This window comes from Vipera ursinii, assembly GCF_947247035.1.
Source record: "Vipera ursinii genome assembly, chromosome: 15".
NCBI classification, from domain to species: domain Eukaryota; kingdom Metazoa; phylum Chordata; class Lepidosauria; order Squamata; family Viperidae; genus Vipera; species Vipera ursinii.
This window is the reverse complement of record NC_139528.1, coordinates 3,699,437-3,719,841: the sequence shown is the minus strand read 5'-3', so window position 1 is coordinate 3,719,841 and position 20,405 is coordinate 3,699,437. Positions and strand designations below refer to the sequence as shown.

Sequence of the window (20,405 nt, the reverse complement as noted above, 5' to 3'; positions counted from 1 at the left end):
TGTGGTCAGATGCCTTCCAGCGATGTTGGCTTGCTGAATCTTGTTGATTCCCGGGACGCTTCTGGGGAGGGGCACTCTGATCATTCCGAGTCTTCAGAAACACAGGTAGTCCTCGACTTGCGGCCATTCGTTTAGCGGCCGTTGGAAGTTACAATGGCACTGGGAAAAAGCTGACCCGCAACAGGCGCTCGCGCTTGCGACGAGTGCAGCGGGCTGACGTGATCATGTGACCCAACTCTGGGCTCTTGGCGTACGTAGTGTGACAGGTGGGGCATCCCGGGGTCACGTGACTTCCATCTGTGACCTTCCCAGTTGGCTTCCGTCCAACAAAGTCAAGGGGGGGGGAAAGCTAGATTCGCTTCACCGTCGTGCCATTCACTTAACAACAGCAGTGAAAAAGGACATAAAGCCAGGCACAACTCAACTTAACGAGGGTCTTGTGGAAATCCTGGTCCCAATTGTGGTTGCAAGTTGAGGACTGCCTGTAAACCCTGGTGGTTTTTAAGAAGAGACTGGACAGCCATTTGTCTGGAATGGTGGAGGGCCTGCTTCATCAGGGGGTTGGACTAGATGACCTCCAAGGTCCCTTCCAACTCTGTTATCCTTCCTTCCTTCCTTCCTTCCTTCCACCTTTCCTTCCTTCCTTCCTTCCTTCCTTCCTTCCTTCCTTCCTTCCTTCCTTCCTTCCTCCTTTCTTTCCTTCCTTCCTTCCTTCCTTCCTTCCTTCCTTCCTTCCTTCCTTCCTTCCTTCCTTCCTTCCTTCCTTCCTTCCTTCTCCATCACTGGAGGCTTTTAAGAAGAGACTGGACAGCCATTTGTCCGAATGGTGGGGGGCCTCCTGCTTGAGCAGGGGGTTGGACTAGAAGACCTCCAAGGGTCCCTTCCGACCCTGGGGTTCTGTGTTCTAAACTGGCTCTCCAACCAACACAGGTGGTCCTCCACATACGACCACAACCGAGCCCAAGATTTCGGTTGCTAAGCGAGACCGTTGTTAAGCGCGTTTTGCCCCGTTATACGACCTTTCAGTGAATCCTTGCAGTTAAGTTGTTGTTAAGCGAATCCAGCTTCCCCCACGGACTTTGCTTGGCAGAAGGTCGCAAAAGGAGATCATGTCATCCACACCCCGGGGGCACGCTGCAACGATCACAAAAGACGAGTCGGTTGCCAAGAGTCTGAAGTTTGATCGCGTGGCTATGTGGGGACGCTGCAACGTCGGTGTGAAAAAGGGGCCCTATGCCGCTTTCTTTCAGGGCTGTTGCAACTTTGAACGGTCGCTAAATGAACTGTTGTAAGTCGAGGACTCTCTGCATTTTAAGATACTCTTTTTTTTTTAACGCAGCCTTATGCCCAGATTACCACTGGGTGTCAGCCTTGCCCTGCTTTGCTCCTTCTTGGTATGGCTAAGCTGTTGTGTCCTGCCTCCCAATTTCTGGAAAGTCATTTCAAGGGCGGAAAACGGCTGAATATAAAAGGGATTTCAAAACAAAACACCCTACTAAAATTCTCAGACCGTCACATCCCCAAGGCACGACGCACACACGTAAGCCGGCGGCTGAAATGGGAGCAATTAATGAAGACGGCCATTTCTGTCTCTTTTTTTCCTGCTTCTTCAAATGTCTGCTTTTATTCCGTCTCACCGGCCCGTTCGGGGCTGAGATTAAGTTTTCCTCCCAGCAAAGGAAATGTGGTTTTTTTTTCCTCTTCCTCTTCCTCCTGGGATTTCTGCTTCTTTGCATTCTGCCTTCGGTGCCTGGATTTTAAACCGGGAGGACTTTGCAAGCTGAGACGGTTTGTGGGTATTTAGGGCAGGCGGTGAATGCATTTTAAAATAAATGCATTTTAAAATAATTGCTCAGCGGATGAACGTTCGGATGGACCGAAGTAGGATCTGTAGATTTGTGGTGGCCATTTTTCAATCGGCTTGTTTGTCCCTGTCCTTTGTGGTTTGCAGGTTGAGACCCCCTCACATATTTACCATTCTACGCAGAAGGTGCTGTGAAGCACCCAGGACCTGGGGGAGCCACGCCAGTCAACAATGCTGTGTGGAATAAAAGGTGCCATTCCCGAAAGAAGCAAAACACACTAAGCCAGTCAAATATTAACACGCCCCCCCCCCCAAGTGGGTCATATAGCCCACGGTTTCTCAACCTTGGCAGCTTTCAGATGGCTGGACTTCAGTTCCCAGAATTCTCTAGTCACCATGGGTAATTTCAACTCCCAGAATCCCCCAGCCAGCCTGCTTTAAGATGGGTGGATTTCAACTCCCAGAATCCCCCAGCCAGCCTGCTTTAAGATGGGTGGATTTCAACTCCCAGAATCCCCCAGCCAGCTTGCTTTAAGAAGGGTGGGCTTCAACTCCCAGAATCCCCCAGCCAGCCTGCTTTAAGATGGGTGGATTTCAACTCCCAGAATCCCCCAGCCAGCTTGCTTTAAGAAGGGTGGGCTTCAACTCCCAGAATCCCCCAGCCAGCCTGCTTTAAGGTGGGTGGATTTCAACTCCCAGAATCCCCCAGCCAGCTTGCTTTAAGAAGGGTGGGCTTCAACTCCCAGAATCCCCCAGCCAGCCTGCTTTAAGATGGGTGGATTTCAACTCCCAGAATCCCCCAGACAGCCTGCTTTAAGATGGGTGAGTGGTTGTAAGTCGAGGACTACCTGTATTGGCTGCCTGGGGAATTCTGGGGGTTGAAGTCCACCCCTCTTGAAACTGCCGAGGCTCAGGGCTGACTCTGCCTTCCCTCCTTCCGAGGTCGGTAAAACAAGGACCCAGATTGCTGGGGGCAACAGGCTGACTGTAAACTGCTTAGAGAGGGCTGGAAAGCGCTGCAAAGTGATATATAAGTCTAAGGGCTATTGCTATTGTAAGAGTAAATCAAACCCAGTTTGGTGTCCCCAGATCCCCGTATCCTGGTTCCCCACTGACCCAGTTAAGCATGATGTAAGCACAGAGGAAGCATCTTTCCTGCCTCTCTAGCCTTGTAGAGCAGAAATCAGGAAACAAATATGTCAGCTGAGCAACATGGGTCACAGCTCAGACACTAAGCCGCTCAGGTGGGGGATAAGATGTTGATGGATAGGGAGGGTTCCCAGATTGTAGCTCATTAATTGCCTCCAAGCTGCCAATAATCCAGATAATCAGGACTCGGCCAGGGGATCTACTAAATCCATGGAAATTCTGCGGTTCTCCTGCCACCGCTGCGGCCCAACTCGGCTTCCTGGCTCTTACAGGTCACTCTGAAGCAGTCTGAATATTTTGAGCTCCTTAAGTCCGCCAACGGGCCGAGGGAGTGTTTTGTGCGATCTTCGTAATCTTGCATTTTTGTAATTTGTGTGCGCCACAGCCGCCAGGCGTTTCCCCGAAGACACTGTTTTGTCAACCCAGACACTGTCGCTTGTCCATCAGGGCTGGAAGTTTTGTAAACTCAGCCAAGTGTGGTTTATTCCATCAGTTACAGCCCAAACCCGACATAAGTTTAAAAAACAACAAAAAAATGAGAATGCAATCAGCTGCGTTCCCACAACATGGTGAGTCCCAAATCACGATTTACAAACCACAGCGGCCGATCCCTAACACATTAAACCCAAAACAAACACATTAAAATAACTGCTCGTTCCCTATAAATACTGAACACATTACTGGACTCAGAAATCTGTTTTGGTTAGGGTTTTCGCTTTTTACAGAAACACACGGCACATTTTTCATTCTTTCATCGCCAATGTTCAGGGTGCAAACTTTATAAGCCCATCTAAACAGTGTGCAAACTTCAGGACTGGGTGTCCACAAACAGCAATTTAATTTTGGGACAAAAACAACCCAGCCAACGATGCAGATTCCAGCTTGGACATTTCCCCAAGGATGGGATGTAGGAATAGAAAGCGGCCAGATGGGTGGAGAGGAGGACAGGAAATGCAGGCTCAGAAGCCTACCCAAACTATCCTAGCATCTGAAATTGTACCTGAAATGAGAATTCTTTTTTTTCTTTTTTTTTAGTGTATAAAAAAACGCTCTTTATTGAAAAACGGAGCCCAATAGACACAGTTCTAGGAGCTGGAAGAAGACCTGAATTTGTGGCGGTTGATGTTTCGGGTAAAGATATTCTGAACAGTTAAATGGGAGAGTTTATCGGTGGACTTTCACTGACGCGCTCCCAGGACCTCTGTGTAAAGTTTCACTGCCCCTTTGGCTGATGGGCAGAGCTGATTCCACCACTCACCCTTCTGCTCCATCGACAGGACATCCTGCAGAGAGAGAGAGAGAGAGAGAGAGAGAGAGAGAGAGAGAGAGAGAGAGAGAGAGAGAGAGAGAGAAAGAGAGAGAGAGAGAAAGAGAGGGGGGGAAGAGGGAAGAGAGAGAGAGTGTGAAAGGGAGAAAGAGAAAGGGGGAAGAGAAAGGGAGAGAAAGATAGCGCGAGAGAGAAATGATGGGAAAGAGAGAAAGAGAGGAAGAGAAAGAGAGAAGAGAGAGAAAGAGAAAGAGGGAGACAGAAGGACAGTGACAGAGGGAAGAAAGGGGGGGAGAGAAAGTAGGAAAGGGAGAAGGAGAGAGAAAGAAAGAGAAAGGGGAAGAGAGAGAGAGAGAGAGAAGCAGTGGGAAAGGGAGAAAGAGAGAGAGAAGGGGAAGAGAAAGAGAGAGAAAGGATGGGAAAGGGAGAATGAGAGAGAAAGAAAGGGGGAAGAGAGAGAGAGAGAGAGAGAGAGAATGAATAAGGGAGATGCCAAAATGGGAGGAAGTCAGGGGGTTGGACTAGATGACCTCCAAGGTCCCTTCCAAATTATTATTATTATTATTATTATTATTATTATTATTATTATTATTATTATTATTATTATTATTATTATTACCGGCCAGTTGGCAAGTGTCTGAATTTTGATTGCGTGACCAGAGGGAGTGCTGCAATGTAAAGTCTGAAAACTTTGTCCAGTACCGTCATCACTTCAAACCGTCACTGAACGAATGGCTGTCGGGGTCTACCTGTCTTCCTTCTTCAATAATAATAATAATAATAATAATAATAATAATAATAATAATTATTATTATTATTATTATTATTATTATTATTATTATTATTATTATTATTATTATTATTATTATTATTATTATTATTATTCCTCCAGCCTCGCTCCCGGGCAACTTTTTAATTCTCCATCTCTGCTGCCCCTGGACCAGGGCTTCACAGACCTACCTCTCGGCTGGCAAAGAGGATGCTGACGGATTCTTGAGCTTCTGGCCCCCCCAGAGCGTAGCGCTGCTTCACCTGCTCTGAGGTCAGCCTGCACCTGAAGGGCAAGACGGAAGGGAGACCCGTCGGCAATGAGAAGAGAAATAGGAGAGCGGAAGGCACAAGGCATCTAGGCGTGTTGCTCCAAGCCATCCCACGCCGAGGGAACAGCTGGGAGGCTGGAATGTTGTTTCGCTTCGGAAACGGGCTGGGTCAACAAGCGAGCCCTCCGCTTACGACCACGACTGGGACCAGAACTGTCTGGGATACGGTCGTTAATAATAAACGTGATAAAGTTGGGAGGGACCCTGGAGGTCATCTAGTCGAAACCCTGCTAGGCAGGAAACCCTGTGCCGTTACAGGCCAATGGCCTGTAAGAAATTGCAGCAAGCGAGGTTGTAAGACGGGGCAAAAATCAGTGAACGAATGTCTCACTTAGCGACAGAGATTTGGGGCCCGGTTGTGGTCGTTAAGTCGAGGAGCAGCCTGTATCCCTCCTCCCTAAAGCATTACCCGACGTAGAATTCGGCGCTGGCCCGGCCCGCGCTGGTCTCGTTCCGAACGATGCCGAGCAAAAGAGGGCTGCTGAGGGCAGCTGACTGAAGGTTCACCTGGGGACAGGTAAAAAAAAAAGGTGAGTGGGGAAGCAGCGGAAGGAGAGCGACCCGACCCCAGGCCTCCTTCTGGTCTTCCGGCCCCTCACCTCATCCTGGATCTCCCGAAGCACGGAAGAGAAGAGTTCCCTGACCACGAGATCTCCTGGGAGGTCCTGATGGCGAATGACGGATCTCTCCGGAGCATCCTTCCCTAACACAGCCTGCGAAGAGAGGGCAATCGCAGCAAATACGCCTACTCAAGAGTAAGGGCTACACCCAGCCTCCATCAGCAACGTAAATGCATTGGAGAAATCAACTGGAGAGCGTGTCGGGTAGAGCTGCCGTTTGTGGCTGCCATTTTCCAAAAGAATGACGCCCCCTGGGTAGCTTAATGGGGTGGGTGGGTAAGGAGATATAAATACAGGCCGTCCTCGACTTACGACGGTCGCTCATCAACCCTTCTAGGTTAGGATGTACTTTAAAAAAGGTGATTTATCCCCCCTCCCTGGCCTCAAAGGTATTCCTGCGCAAGCACACACGCCCTGCAGCCGTGTGATCACATTTCACACGCTTGAACAGTGATCATGGCATCCTACGGTCAGGTGATCATAATTGATTACTTTTTTTGGCTGTTTTCTGGCAGAAAATAGCAAGAGAAGAAGAAGAAGAAGAAGAAGAAGAAGAAGAAGAAGAAGAAGAAGAAGAAGAAGAAGAAGAAGAAGAAGAAGAAGTCCATTGGGTGTGCTGGATTTGCTTCATGACCAAGTGGTTTGTGGAACAACCACGTGATTCATTCAGTCACTGCGGTGACTCACTTTACAAGCATCATAAAAACGGTTGTAAAATTGAATCCGGTTATTTTGGGCCTCAACTTACACCCGCAAGGATTGATGACTGAAATGCTAGGCTTGTAAATTGAGGACAAACCTACTTCTAAGATTACCGGAGTTCCTTAATTATTTAAGGAATTCCTTCAATCTAATCCTTCGCTCCAGAATGCTTTGAGCCAGATACGGCCGCCCACCTGAGGCTCCGGGTGTCCCCCAGGAACGTCGATCTTTCCCGGCGCTTCCCCCACACACAGGCTGCGCCGCAAGAAGACAAAGTTGTCGTCTGCCGTGTGCAACATGGCGCCCACGCCCAGGGGTTCGGCGAGATAGGCTTGGCTGTTCCCAAAGTCCTTGCGTCCCTGCTCCTGGAGTTGCCTGGCTGTCTTTGCCAAGTTGGTGCCTACAAAGTCCTTATAGCTGGTCAGCCCCAGGTGGAAAGTCAAAAGGGTCCCGTCCAGCTTGACGGAGTGGAGGCGAAATTTGGCCCCGTTGAAAAGCCACGGGTTCTGCTGGCAACGCGCCGCCCAAACCTTGTCGATTTGGGCCTGATCTGCGGGCAGCGAGTTCCGGTCGTAAAGGGGAGAAAGTTCTACTCGGATGTGAGACTCGGGGATACCCTCCGAAGACGGGCACTTGAACAGTAAGGAGATATCTGGATCCATCCTCGGTCTGCTTTGTCACCTAGAAAAGAGAAAGGGGAAACTTCCGGCATTTCCTCTGGGTTTTTTTTTTGGGGGGGGGGGTCCCCGGTACGTATCCGCACAGCAATGTTTTTCGCCCTTATCAACTTTGAGACCTGTGGACTTCAACTCCCAGAATTCCTCAGCCAGCCACTTCAGCTCATCACTCTTCAGCTTCCTGCGATTACAGATTGGTGACGGACTAACTGTTTATAGCAGGGGTCTTCAAACTTGGCTCTTTGATGACTTGGGGACTTCAACTCCCAGAATTCCTCAGCCAGCGTGCCTGGCTGAGGAATTCTGGGAGTTGAAGTCCACAAGTCATCAAAGGGCCAAGTTTGAAGACCCCCGACTTATACTGTTGTAATTTTGAAGGGCCACTAAACTGTTATAAGTCGAGGACTATCTGCATTAACTTTTATTGATTTTTTTTCACCCCCTAGATCAGCCCAGCAGCTGTTGGGTATACAAATGTGCTCCTTCCTATCCAAACAATTTAGCCTTCTTGTTTGAAACTCAGAGGCTGCATCTTTTGCCCAGGAGGACACCCAACCTGTCAAGCTATCCATGGTTAACTTGCAGTGGTCGTCACGGCTGGATAGAGCCATGTTCAGATGCCCTGGCACTAGAAATTCCCCCGCCAGCGGGGGGGGGTAGGGGTGGGGGTCGTTGACACAAAGCCAGAACGATATTTTTCAGATTTGGCCGCCCTTCATGTATCCCGGAGGGATACATGGATGGGGGTTGATGTGAAGAAGGAAAACAGCAGGAGGGTTAAGAAAATGGGGGATTTAGATCAGGGTTGCCAACTGTTCCAAAAAAATTAAACCTCGATTTCCTTCTCTCCAATTGGGGTGGAGAGATGTAAAAGAAGACAGGGCTTCTACAACAGTCACCGTTGTGTAGAAGCAAAGTCTTTGGCCGGTCATGGATTTGAAAATCTGGCAGCTTAATTGCAACAGAGCCATCTTATTTTTACAGGTTAGAAACAAAGGTTACGGCTGGAGGGTCTGCAGTTAAAGGATGAGGCTGGAAACAACCTCGCAACCCTTATCTGGAACGTGAAAAAGCCTATTTTTGGGAGCGGGGGGGGCGGGGGGGTGGAATAGCAGGAACATTTGTCAGGGAAGACAAAGAAATTTTTTTTTTAAAAAAAAAAATGAGGCTTCATGCTAATTCTTAGTTCCGTCCACATCTCCATCCGCCATGTCTGATATTAAGCTCTTTTTTTTGGGGACCCGGTTGCAGATGCTATAAATCCAAAAAAAATCACGTCAGCCCTGGAGCTGAGATGGATGAGATTATAAGACTTCAATTTAATTACAGAGCAACCCTGAATGCTGTCATGGCAGTTCGGTGGAAATAATTTTCTGCGGAAGGAGAACAGCCACAGCCCCGCTGCAGCTTTCCCGAAGAAGCATTCGTTGGATAGCTCAATGTTTTTTTTCCCACAATTCCAACCAACCCTGAATTGGGTTTCCACAGGCAAAGGGGAAGTCCGGGGAAAATCTTCCTGTTTTATCTCTTTAAACCAGTTGCAAACTCAGCTGGATAAAACAGGAGCGAGATTTAATTCTGCTTAAAAGGTGGGCAGGATTTTGAAGTCCATTCCTCCCGTTGCCTGCGCAAAGCCGCAATGGGTCACTGGAAAACCAAAATATTCGAGAACTGTGTTGGATAGATTAAAATTGAACCCTTAAAAGTTGATAGCATGGGTATTTCTTGCCCAACCCTGATGCCAATAAAATAATTTTACTTGTTTTTTTTTAAAAAAACAAACTCATTTCTCATTTCAAAATTCTGCAAAAATTTGGTAAGCCCTGATGTAAGGTCATTCTCATCCTGGAGCATGAAGCGTTAATTCCTGCTGCCGTTTTTATCTTTCCCTTCTCCTTCCTACCATGGAAAATGTTGGCGTTTCTATTTGGCAAGAACATACTTCTTTTTTGACACTGGTTTTCCTAAGCTGTCCTGACTGGTCCCTTTGTAGGAGGAAACCCTAACCCCTACCCCCATTCAAAAATAAAATAAAATAAAATAGAAGGTCCATTCTCTCTTCTTCCCGATGAAAGGGGAGACGCCACTGTCGCACCTTTGACAAAAGTTGTGTTTTGTCAGTTGGGGTCTTTGGCTCATTTGCACTGCGAAGTTGCTGGCATCCGTCCCAAGTATTTCCCAGCTGAGCAAATGCCAGCCCTTTTGCCCGGGCGCCTTCAAAAAAGCATCTGTATGGTCTTTCTCAAATCAAGATACCACAGCCAGCTGTTCCCTCGCCTTTCAACCTTCAGAGCTGGCATCTTTCCATTTAAGTTTGTTTGGGGCAAAAAAAAAAATCCTTTTGGGTAAAGCAAAGATTCATTCACTAGATTTAGAGGTCAGGGACTTGGCTTCGGGCATCCTTGGCTGTTGGCAAAAAGGGTCTGGAGGAGGGGGACAATTGTGCATTTGATAGACCCCCGGCTGCCAATTCTTGCTGCCCCCCCTTCCTCGATCTTCTGCTTTAAAGTGTGACCTACAGCCATGACCTCAGGACCATCTGGGAGTATAGAAAAATAATTCAGCCTTTTCAGATCAGAAGGGGAGCCAAGCGTGCGGATGTGTACACATCCGTTTGAATTTGCATTCACATGCACAAATATATACCTCTCCATAAACAAAACATATTTTTTTTAAAAAAACTGACAATCTGAATAGCGTATGCGTGCGTAAACCTTGGCCCTTTTGTGACCTGTGGACTTCAACTCCCAGAATTCCTCAGCCAGGCACGCTGGCTGAGGAATTCTGGGAATTGAAGTCCACAAGTCATAAAAGGGCCAAGTTTGAAGACCCCTGATCTAAAGCGTGTATGTCTGCGTGCATCTATAAAATCTCATCATTTAGAATTTCACTGTGTGAATGTACATAAATGGGACACTGCTTAGTTTTTTTTTTGCCAATTCCATGTGAATTCTGCATGGCTATTACATCTAAATATGTAAAATGTGCGTGTGAATGTGGTTGTACCTAAAACTGGGCTTGGTCTATCTTTCACATACACACACAATTTATATGCATGCATACATGTGCGTGCATATATAGGCATGTATAAAACGTGACATGGTCTAACGCAGTGGTTCTTAACTAGGAGACCGTCTCACGGGTTCTGTGAAATCAAATAAATGAACATTTTTAAATGTCTGTTTTTAACTTCTAAAGTAGTAAAAACTGATCAATGTTTATTTCTGTATAAACCCTTTGGGGGCCTTCCATCATTTTTAAGAATGTAAAGTGGTTGTGGGACCACAATGTTTCAGAACATTGCTGGTCTGTTTCACCTAAATATAACCTACTTTTAAAAATTTGACAGGCTTTAAAGTGTTTCTCAACCTTCATAACTTTCAGATTTGTGGGCTTCTGGCTGGGGAATTCTGGGAGTTGAAGTCCACCCATCTGAAAGCATGCTAGCTGAGGAATTCTGGGACTTGGTAGTCCACATCTCTTAAAGTATGTTGGCTGGGGAATTCTGGGACTTGTAGTCCAGTCCTTAAAGCGTGCTGCCCAGGGAATTCTGGGTTTTGTAGTCCACAGCCCTTAAAGCATGCTGGCCAGGGAATTCTGGGATTTGTAATCCATTTCCCTTAAAGCATGCTGGCTGGGGAATTCTGGGACTTGTAGTCCAAACCTCTTAAAGCATGCTGGCTGGGGAATTCTGAGACTTGTAGTCCACACGTCTTACAACATGTTGTCTGGGGAATTCTGGGATTTACTAAGGTCGAGAAACACCGACTTAGTTTTTCAATGAACACACTGTATGTGTTTGCGTGTCTAACGCTTGCCTCACTCCAACTTTTCACCAAACCCATCCCAAAGTGCTACAATTAGGCATCTCAAAATTGCCCCTCAGCATCTTCAGCAAGGAATTCTGGGAGTTGTAGGCCCAGCCCCTTTGGAGGCAAGAACGGGAGTCCTTCGAGAGTACCCGGATGTTGCTCCCTCCCCCTTTGGGGCTCGCGGCAGGGAGCACAAAATGGCGGCCGAAGTCCACGCACCCGTTGGTGAGTTTCTATGGTAACCGCCGTGTCTCCCGTCATTGCCCGTCCCTCTTTTTTTTCCCCCTCCGCAGTCACCTTCCCACGTTTCCTCCGGCTGCGTTTGGCTTGTTTGTATTTTTTTTAAAGGACGAGCAGTCCCACGGATTTCAAAACGTCCAATGACCGCTTTGTCTGGTTTTCTCTTCGGATTGTTTTGGACTTTCTTTCCGCCGCACTTCCGGGTGGCTTCTGCCGTAGGGGGGTCCTTTCTCTATTTCGTCCCCCCGGAAATACTAGGCAGGCTTCTTAAAGTTCCGCCTCTCTGATGGTTAACCCTATGCCTAAAGTGGATTCTTATGCTCGGCTGCTTCGGCTGAGCGATGGGAGTTGTAGCTTACCGTCATCACAATTATTGGCTCTAGTTTGATTTATGGCCGTCAAAGGCCACCCAAATCATCATCTGACTCATCCTTCTTTAGTGCACAACAGATCGCAAAGGAGACATCGTGCCCTTGATTTCAATTTGGGAATTTTGCGCTGAGCGTTTCTTCCTCTAGTTGGGTCTTCGTTGATTTCTTAGTACAGGCAGTCCTCGACTTAGGACCATTCGTTTAGTGGCCGTTCCAAATTACAACAGCACTGGAAAAGTGACCTAGGACCGTTTTTCACCCTTAACGTCCGTTGCAGCATCCCCGTGGTCAGGTGATCAAAATTCAGAGGCTTGCATTTATGACGGTTGCAGTATCTCGGGGTCACGTGATCCCCTTGAGACCTGACAAAGCAACACAAAGAAACCAGATTCACTTAACAACTTAATCATTGCAATGATTCCCTGGACAGCTGCAGCAAGAAAGGGCATAAAATGGGACAAAACTCATTTCACAACCTGTCTCACTTAGCGACAGAAATTTGAGCAGTCGCTTACATTGGTAATGACTCCCTCTGTCTTTTCTCGTCCCACTTGTCAGGATAAGAACAGGAGAAGGGATTTGAAGAAATGGCCTTGGCTAATTTGCATTTCCTTTGTCGTTGTTGCCAACGTTGCCAAAATTCCCAGCATCTGGCTTTTTCTTCCACAATCCACAGCTGGTGAGTCTGGTTCTTGCAATTAATTCAAGCACTTGAACTGATAAGTCCCTGGGGAGGGTGGTGGTGGGGAAGCACCTTTTCCAACATACACATTATATTAAAAGGTATAAGCTTTGGTAAGCCGCATCTCACTTCATTAGAGGTAGTGGAGTGGCTGAACGGATGTGGGGTTTACATTGAGGGGAGGTGGGGGAAAGGGAGTGGAAAAGAGGTTGATTATGCATAGGCCGGTGACATGTGAGACCGATTACAAGTGGAGATTACAAAAAGAGGTTTACAGATCAGCACTTACACTTATTACAAGTACACATTATTTTTATGACTAGATTTTTATCTTATCACATACATACGTATATATGATAAAAACCTCGTCATAAAAACAATGGGTACTTGTAATAACTGTAAGTGCAGATATGCAAATCTCTTTTATACAGGTAGTTCTTGACTTACAACCGTTCATTTAATAGCACTTATATACCCTTTTATACAGCTCTCTCTGGGTAGTTGACAGAGTCAGCCTCTTGCCCCCAACAATCCGGGTCCTCATTTCACCAGCTTTGAAAGGACGGAATGAGTCAATCTTGAGCTGGTTAGGATTGAATTCCTGACAGTGAACAGAGTTAGCCTGCGATATTGCATTCTAACCACTGCACCATTATGGCAAAGGAATGGAATGGAATGGAATGGAATGGAATAGAATAGAATAGAATAGAATAGAATAGAATAGAATAGAATAGAATAGAATAGAATAGAATAGAATAGAATAGAATAGAATAGAATAGAATAGAATAGAATAGAATAGAATAGAATATTTTATTTGGCCAAGTGTGATTAGAAACACAAGGGATTTGTCTTTGATGCAGAGGTTCTCTCTACATGCAAAATAGTAAGTATAATAATCATAATAATAACAATGAGAGCGGATCGTGAAGAAGATAAGACGGATAATAATAATACTACAGCTATATAACATGGGTAAAGGTCTCACCTTCCTAGACTTTTGAACATCAGAGTTGATTTTGGTTTAATAGAGCCCCCTTGAGAATAAGCCCCCTCTAAAGTTTCTGCTTTATCATCTTCAGTCTAACCATGTCGTCTTTTTAGGTCTTCAGCGAGAAATATTAGCCACTATGAAGTTCTGGGGATCAAACAAGACGCTACTTTAAAGGAGATCAAACAAGCCTTTTTTAGGAAATCAAAACAGGTAGGCTTCCATTTTGAGGTGGGGGTGGGGCGGGGAAGGAGGAGGACCCTCCTTTTGGAGGCTGGGATAAGTTTGGTTGTGACCAGGACCCTCCATTAGAGGCAGTCCCCAAAACAGATTTTACACAATGTACCAAGTACATTTTCTTCTCTCTCCGGCTGCTTTCAAAAGAAAGTTGAACGACCTTTTAAAAGGACTCTTCATATTACTTATGCATGATGCCCATGCGAATAATGTTCTGTACAGCTTTATTGTTATGCATTGATCGTCTTGATTGGTTTAAATTGGGGACAGCATTGATAGGAGAGCTATAGTGCTGTGTACGTTGAAGAGCTGGGTTGGGGAAATGGGTTATTTTATTTATTTAGTATATGGTGTCTACAGAGGTCATCTAATTGCTGATAAAGAAATATAAATTTAAATAAAGCATCAGCAAGTGTATAGGTTTAAAGCACGTGGACAATGCAATATATTGAACTGAGTTCTTTATTTGCTATTGCCCTTCCTTCCTTCCTTCCTTCCCAGTGGTTAGAATGCAGTATTGCAGGCTAACTCTGCCCACAGCTAGAAGTTCAATCCTGACCGGCTCAAGGTTGACTCAGCTTCCGTCCTTCCGAGGTCGGTAAACTGAGGACCCAGATTGTTGGGGGCAAGAGGCTGACTCTCTAAGCCGCTTAGAGAGGGCTGTAAAGCACTGTGAAGCGGTATAAAGGTCTAAGTCAGGGGTAGGCAACCTCGGCTCTTTTATGACTCATGGACTTCAACTCCCAGAATTCCTGAGTCAGCTTCTTCTTCTTCTTCTTCTTCTTCTTCTTCTTCTTCTTCTTCTTCTTCTTCTTCTTCTTCTTCTTCTTCTTCTTCTTCTTCTTCTTCTTCTTCTTCTTCTTCTTCTTCTTCTTCTTCTTCTTCTTCTCCTCCTCCTCCTCCTCCTCCTCCTCCTCCTCTTCCTCCTCCCCAATGTGCAGCTCCATCCGGACAGCAACCCGGCCAACCCCGAGCTGCACAGCCAGTTTGTGAAGCTGAACGAAGCCTACAACGTCTTGAGCAAAGAGAGAAGCCGCCGAGATTACGACGCCCAGCGAAGCCTTCGGAAGGCCTGGCCAGGTGCGGAAGCCCAGCAACCTTCGGCCCGAGACCCCCTCCACGTCCATCGCCAGCAATGGAGCAGCCAGCAGGCCTGGGAACGTCAAGACCCTTTCCGCTCGGATCACTTTCAAGCCGCCGGAAGGTAAATAAGCGCAAGGAAAGGAGCGTGCAGGGAGTCCTCAACTTACCACCGTCTTTTTTAGCGACCGAAGTTACAACGGTATGGAAAAAAGAGGACTTAACGGCCGTCTCTCACACTGATGGCCGTCGCAGCGTCCGCGGGTGTGTGTGTGTGAGAGAGACGCAATCAAAATTTGGATGCTTTGGCGACTGGTTCACACAACGGTCCGAGGGTCCCGGGGTCGCTCTGATCCCCGTTTTGCGACCTTCTAACCGGCTACATCAGTGGGGGAAGGTGTATTCGTTTAAGGACCGTGTTATCGACCGCACAACTTAAGATTGATTCATTTAACAACTGGGGCAAGAGAGGTCGTAAAAGGGGACAAAACTCAACAAGTGTCTCGCTTAGCAATAGAAATGTTGGGATTCAGTTAGGGCTGTAAGTTGAGGACTACCTGTATTGGGTTGTTTAAAAAAAAGTATTCTCTTTTTAAAATATTTTCAAGGTGCCCTACCTCTGGTCGAGGACCTCCAGGTCCTCTTCCCCTCCCCTCCTCCTTATCCACGCTGTTCTCTTCTCCCTTCCCCCCCCCCTCAGAAATCCAGACCCCTCTGAGGATGAGGCCTACTGGCAGGAATTCCACAAAACGCCTCCGGAGTGGTATTCAGACCAGGAGTTCAGGAAGAGGCAGCAACGCAACCTGAGGATCGTAATGTACTGTTTGCTGATCATGTCTGGAAGCCTCCTGGTTCACCTTGCAACCTACAGGTATGATTCCTTGCAGGCTAGCTCACTGCCCACTGCCAGCAGTTCGATCCTCAGCGGTTCAAGGTTGACTCAGTCTTCCGTCCTTCTGAGGTCGGTAAAAGGAGGACCCAGGTTGTTGGGGAGAATAGGCTGACTCTGTAAACTGCTTAGAGAGGGCTGTAAAGCACTGTGAAGCAGTATATAAGTCTAAGGGCTGTTGCCCTTCCTTCCTTCCTTCCTTCCTTCCTTCCTTCCTTCCTTCCTTCCTTCCTTCCTTCCTTCCTTCCTTCCCTCCCTCCCTCCCTCCTTCCTTCCTTCCTTCCTTCCTTCCTTCCTTCCTTCCTTCCTTCCTTCCTTCCTTCCTTCCTTCCGGTTAGAATGCAGTATTGCAGGATAACTCTGCCCACTGCCAGCGGTTCGATCCTGACCGGCTCAAGGTTGACTCAGCCTTCCATCCTTCCGAGGTCGGTAAAATGAGGACCCAGATTGTTGGGGGAGGGAGGGGCAAGGTGCTGACCCTGTAAGCTGCTTAGAGAGGGCTGTGTGCACTATGAAGCGGTATATAAGTCTTAAGCGCTACTGCTATTGCTATTCCTTGCAGGCCGAAGGGCCCCAAACTAACAGCAGCAGCCCATTGTGGGCTTAAATCTTTGGCTGAGGATGGAGTTCCCAAAGTTGGACACCCCTTCCCTGAATTATTAAGGGGACATGGGACATGCTGGCTGGGGAATTCTGGGAGTTAGAAGTCCACAGGTCTTCCAAGTTGCCAACGTCTAGGGGGCGAAATGGCTTTGAGGATACAGCCCAGCGTGTTTTAAAGCTCTGTGAAGACCTCACAGGCTCTGTCAGCGTTTGTTCCACCAGTGTCAACCCAACACACACACACACACACACACAAACACACACACACACGCTTTTGCTGAATGTCTCAGCCTGGGCACGGCAGCTTGCCAACCTTCCCTACCCACCGTCTGCTTCTTTATTCTAATCCTTTGCCTCATTAGCCAGCTGTGACCAGGGAAAGATTAATGAGGAGCGGCCTCTAATCAAATCTCAGGCAATTAAGCTTTCCACTTGAGCCCGCCGGGGGGGGGGGACGAACGCTTAAAAGGAGCCGGGAAGGAACATACGGATTTGAGTCCCCCACCCAGGTGGGCAGCGAGAGCGGGGTCTTGGCGCGCCCCTGCTGAAAGAAGCCTTCCAGAAGCCTTCCCAATTCTCCACCCAAGCGCCGCCTGAGTTGTGCAGCTCACACCGGCAAGTCGGTGCCGCCTCAAGCCAGCCGTTTCCATCCGCCAGCATCCAGCGAGGCAGCAGCCTTTGTTGTGTGAATGACCTTGGGAGACGGAAGAAGGAAGACTGGCAGCCATCGGATAAGAGAACCCTGAGTCCAGAGCAGGAATGGGGGCGGAGGAAGCATCTCTTCCTCCCCTACTTCTCTGGAAAGTAAATAACCGAATAACAGAGTGGGAAGGGACCTCGCGGGGTCTTCTAGTCCAACCCCCAGCGCAAGTAGGAGAGTTTATGCCATTCCAGACAGATCCAGTCTCTACTTGAAAGCCCCCAGGGTTGGAGCACCCACAGCTTCTGGAGGCAAGCAGTTCCACCGGTTAATTGTTCTCACGTGTTAGGCAGTTTCTCCTTAATTCCAGGTTGCTTCTCTCCTGGATTAGTTTCCATCCCTTGTTTCTCACCTTGCCTTCTGGTGCTTTGGAAATTTAAGTCGACCCCCCTCCTCTTCTTTGTGGCAGGCCCTCGGATGCTGGAAGGCTGCTGTCATGTCCGTTCCCCCCCCTGGTCCTTCGTTTTCACCAGACTAGCCACACACAATCCCTGCCAACGTTCTTCGTACGTTTTAGCCTCCAGGCAGCTAAAGGGAGAAAAGGGGAATGGTTCTTTTGAGACGTGCAAGATTCCGTTCCTGCAACCTTATTAGAAAAGTCGTAGTGACAGGTTAGTCCTTGACGTTCAACCACGTGCTCAGTGGCCTTTCTTTAGTTATTTAACTTTGAAGCCACCCCCCTCCTCCCCTGAGCCTCCCAATTTTGGATCACGGGACCGTGGCGAGGCTGTGGCGGCCGTTAAGTGTGAAAAATGGGTCGTAAGTCACTTTTTCCCCATGCCAGGGCCTGAACTGTGATTGCATGACCACGTCCATACTGCAGCGGTCCGAAGTGCGAGGATCGGGGTTCGGTCCCTTTTTTTAAAAAAATGCCGTTGTAGCTTTGAACGGTGGCTAGACGAGTGATTCTAACTTCCTGATAGTTAGAACAATTAACCAGTGGAACCACCTGCCTCCAGAATGCTCCAACACTGGAAGTTTTTAAGAAGAGACTGGACAGCCATTGGTCTGAAATAGTAATAGGGTTTCCTACCTGAGCAGGGGGTTGGAGTAGATGACCTCCAAGGCCCCTTCCAACTTGATGATGATGATGTCAAGGAGTCCCTGTATAACTTTCAGAGCTGGGAAGAAACGGGAGATTTTGGAAGAGAAGGCACAGCTGGGTTGAGTTGCCAGGAATTTTTGATCCCAAGGGGAATTTCCACGGGGTGGTGAGAGTTGGAGAGAAGACAGGGGATCTCTCTCTTTTAAATTCCCAAGTGCTGGCATTCTGTGTGTGTGTGTGTGTCTCTCTCTCTCTCTCGTGCCTCGTACCGAAATCTCCCCAGTGTCGTCTTGGCCTCTGAACGCCTTCCATTTTGTGCGCAGGCAAGTCGCAAAACTTCACACTGGCTTAATGAACGAGAGAGACCGCATGATCAGCCAGGCCCTAATTAAGGCAAAGGAACAAGGCAGGTATGTGTATTTTTTCCATTTTTTTAAAAAAAATTAAAATACAAAATCCAAAGGGGGAAGAAAAAAAAAATAACCGAGGCAAAACACAACTAGGTGAGAACATTTTATATATATATATAAAAAAATGTGAATTAAGAGGATGGAAAACAAAAACTCATCCCCACCCACCCGAGTTGAAAACTGGCAGATGTCACATTGACAGATGCAAACCCAGATTAGCATTTGAACCGATCCAGGAACAAGGGACCTTCTGTTTCGAGTTGCATCGTTATCAGGGTCTTTGACTGAGGTCCTAGCGGGGAGGGGGTCTCATACGCCCATCAGCTGCGCTGGCAGAGAATTCTGGGAGTTGTAGGCCAGCCCCTCCAGAAGGCCTCAGGCTGTCGAGGCCTCCATGTGCAGGCACTCCTTGACCCCACAATCAAACCCAGAAGCGTTGGTTTGTAAGTGAGACGTTTCTTAAGTGAGTTTTGCCCCGTTTTACGACCTTCCCTGCCTCGGCCGTTAAGCGAATCGCCCCAGTTGGTAAGCGACTAACCCAGTCGCTAAGAGAACCCCATTGAGTTTGCTTTGTCAGAAGGGGACCCCGTGATCCCGGGACGCTGCAAGCGTCATAAATAGGAGTCCGTTTTGATCACGGGACCCACAGTGGGGGATGCTGGAAAGGTCGTAACTCTGAAAAAACCGGTCCCTTTTTTTTCCAGCGCCGTTGTGACTTGGAACGGTCGCTAAACAGGCTGTTGTAAGTCGAGGGCTACTTGTACAACCCCTTTGAAATGCAACTGGGAGGAGAGAGACTGCGGGGGGGGGAGGGTTGCTAAACCACCCTGTGATTTGGGGGTGTCTCGTCTGCCGAGCGGGAAACCTTGAGGAGTGTTACTGACCCGACCCTCCTTTCCACACACCCCTGCAGAGTCAGACGCCAAGAGCGTCTGCAACAGAAGCGGACCCCAATTCTCGAGGAAGACCCCACTAAACCCCACTCGGAAAACCTGGACTCCGTAAACGATCCGGTTCCTTCCTCCTCGACGGCCAAGTGATCCGGTTGCAGCCAGCCCTCTTCCAGCCCGCTGGCCGAGACCCCCGGCGTCACCCCTTCGGACCCCCTTCCCCTGCTCCCCGATTCTTGTCAATAGAAGCCCCCTTGGTACACTCTCTCTCTCTGATCTTCGTTTTCCAAGGAAGTCCTGCACCTGGTCTGCTCCGGCCTTGGGTCAAATACAGGAGATATTTTTTTGGGGGGTGGGGGGCCTGGGGGGGCTGAATCTCCACCCACAGGCCCACCTGGGTCCCCGGTATCCTGGTTCAGAGTCTCTTCCATCTGTCCTCCAGCTTCAAGGCTGACAGAGAAAAAAGGGGGATGAATCGGAGAGGGAAAATGGCTTGCAAGACGTTCTTCTTCTTCTGCGGCTCCGGTCATTGGGCCCGCCGATTCTGCCCGGCTCAGCCAAAGAAGCTCTCCCTGGCTGCGTGCCCCAGGTCTCTTGGGCTCCCTGGAACGGTGTGAACCGTTAGCTGATCGTAGCCAAAATCCCATCGGTCCAACCGGCATTATCGGCTTGTTTCCCTCCCCCTCCCCGCCAAAGCCTCCGCCATATATCAGGGGCTCTGCCTGGCAAGGGCTGTCCAAACCGGGCGACATTTTAAGACTTGTGGACTCCAACTCCCAGAATTCCCCAGCCAGCATCACGTGGCCGTGACTATTGATGGCCGTCCCTGGGGCGGGGAGACCTTCCAACAAGGGGGAGGGGGGGAAGGAGCCGGATCCGCTTAACCACCGCATGATTCATTTAACGACCGCCTGATTCGCAGCCCCAAAGGTGGTAAAAATCAGGCTGGGCTGATTTAATGACCCAGGAAGGTTCAATCCCAATTTGTGGCTGTAAGTCATGGACTACCTGTAGGATGAAACCCACACAGACACAGAGGCAGACAAAAAAGCTGGGATCTTTCCCGGCAGATCCGATGCACGGTTGCATCCTCCACCTTGTTGGGATGGGGAAGGAAAGATGAATAGCCAGCCGACAAG

The 20,405-nt window shown here is 48.3% G+C and overlaps 3 protein-coding genes across 4 annotated transcripts in view; 2 read left to right on the top strand and 1 right to left on the bottom strand.

Moving 5' to 3' along the window:
• VEGFB (vascular endothelial growth factor B) overlaps positions 1–20,405 on the top strand; it is a 147,975-nt gene that overhangs the window by 116,850 nt on the left and 10,720 nt on the right. The window lies entirely within an intron of this gene.
• On the bottom strand, positions 3,437–11,731 carry NUDT22 (nudix hydrolase 22). 2 transcript variants are annotated; one of them, XM_083374028.1, is made up of 6 exons: positions 11,429–11,731; positions 6,837–7,323; positions 5,920–6,033; positions 5,730–5,827; positions 5,181–5,274; positions 3,437–4,236 (listed from the first exon to the last, which is right to left on the bottom strand). In XM_083374028.1, exons 2-6 carry the CDS (start codon positions 7,302–7,304, stop codon positions 4,132–4,134), a joined length of 879 nt encoding a protein of 292 aa, XP_083230154.1. In that variant the 5' UTR covers positions 7,305–7,323; positions 11,429–11,731; the 3' UTR covers positions 3,437–4,131. The 2 variants fall into 2 exon arrangements, with proteins under 2 accessions (XP_083230154.1, XP_083230153.1); XM_083374027.1 differs by lacking the exon at positions 11,429–11,731 and having other exon boundaries at positions 6,837–7,461.
• Positions 11,302–19,611, top strand: DNAJC4 (DnaJ heat shock protein family (Hsp40) member C4). Its single transcript, XM_083374029.1, has 7 exons — positions 11,302–11,356; positions 12,301–12,421; positions 13,526–13,625; positions 14,591–14,853; positions 15,430–15,600; positions 18,290–18,376; positions 19,290–19,611. Exons 2-7 carry the CDS (start codon positions 12,330–12,332, stop codon positions 19,414–19,416), a joined length of 840 nt encoding a protein of 279 aa, XP_083230155.1. The 5' UTR covers positions 11,302–11,356; positions 12,301–12,329; the 3' UTR covers positions 19,417–19,611.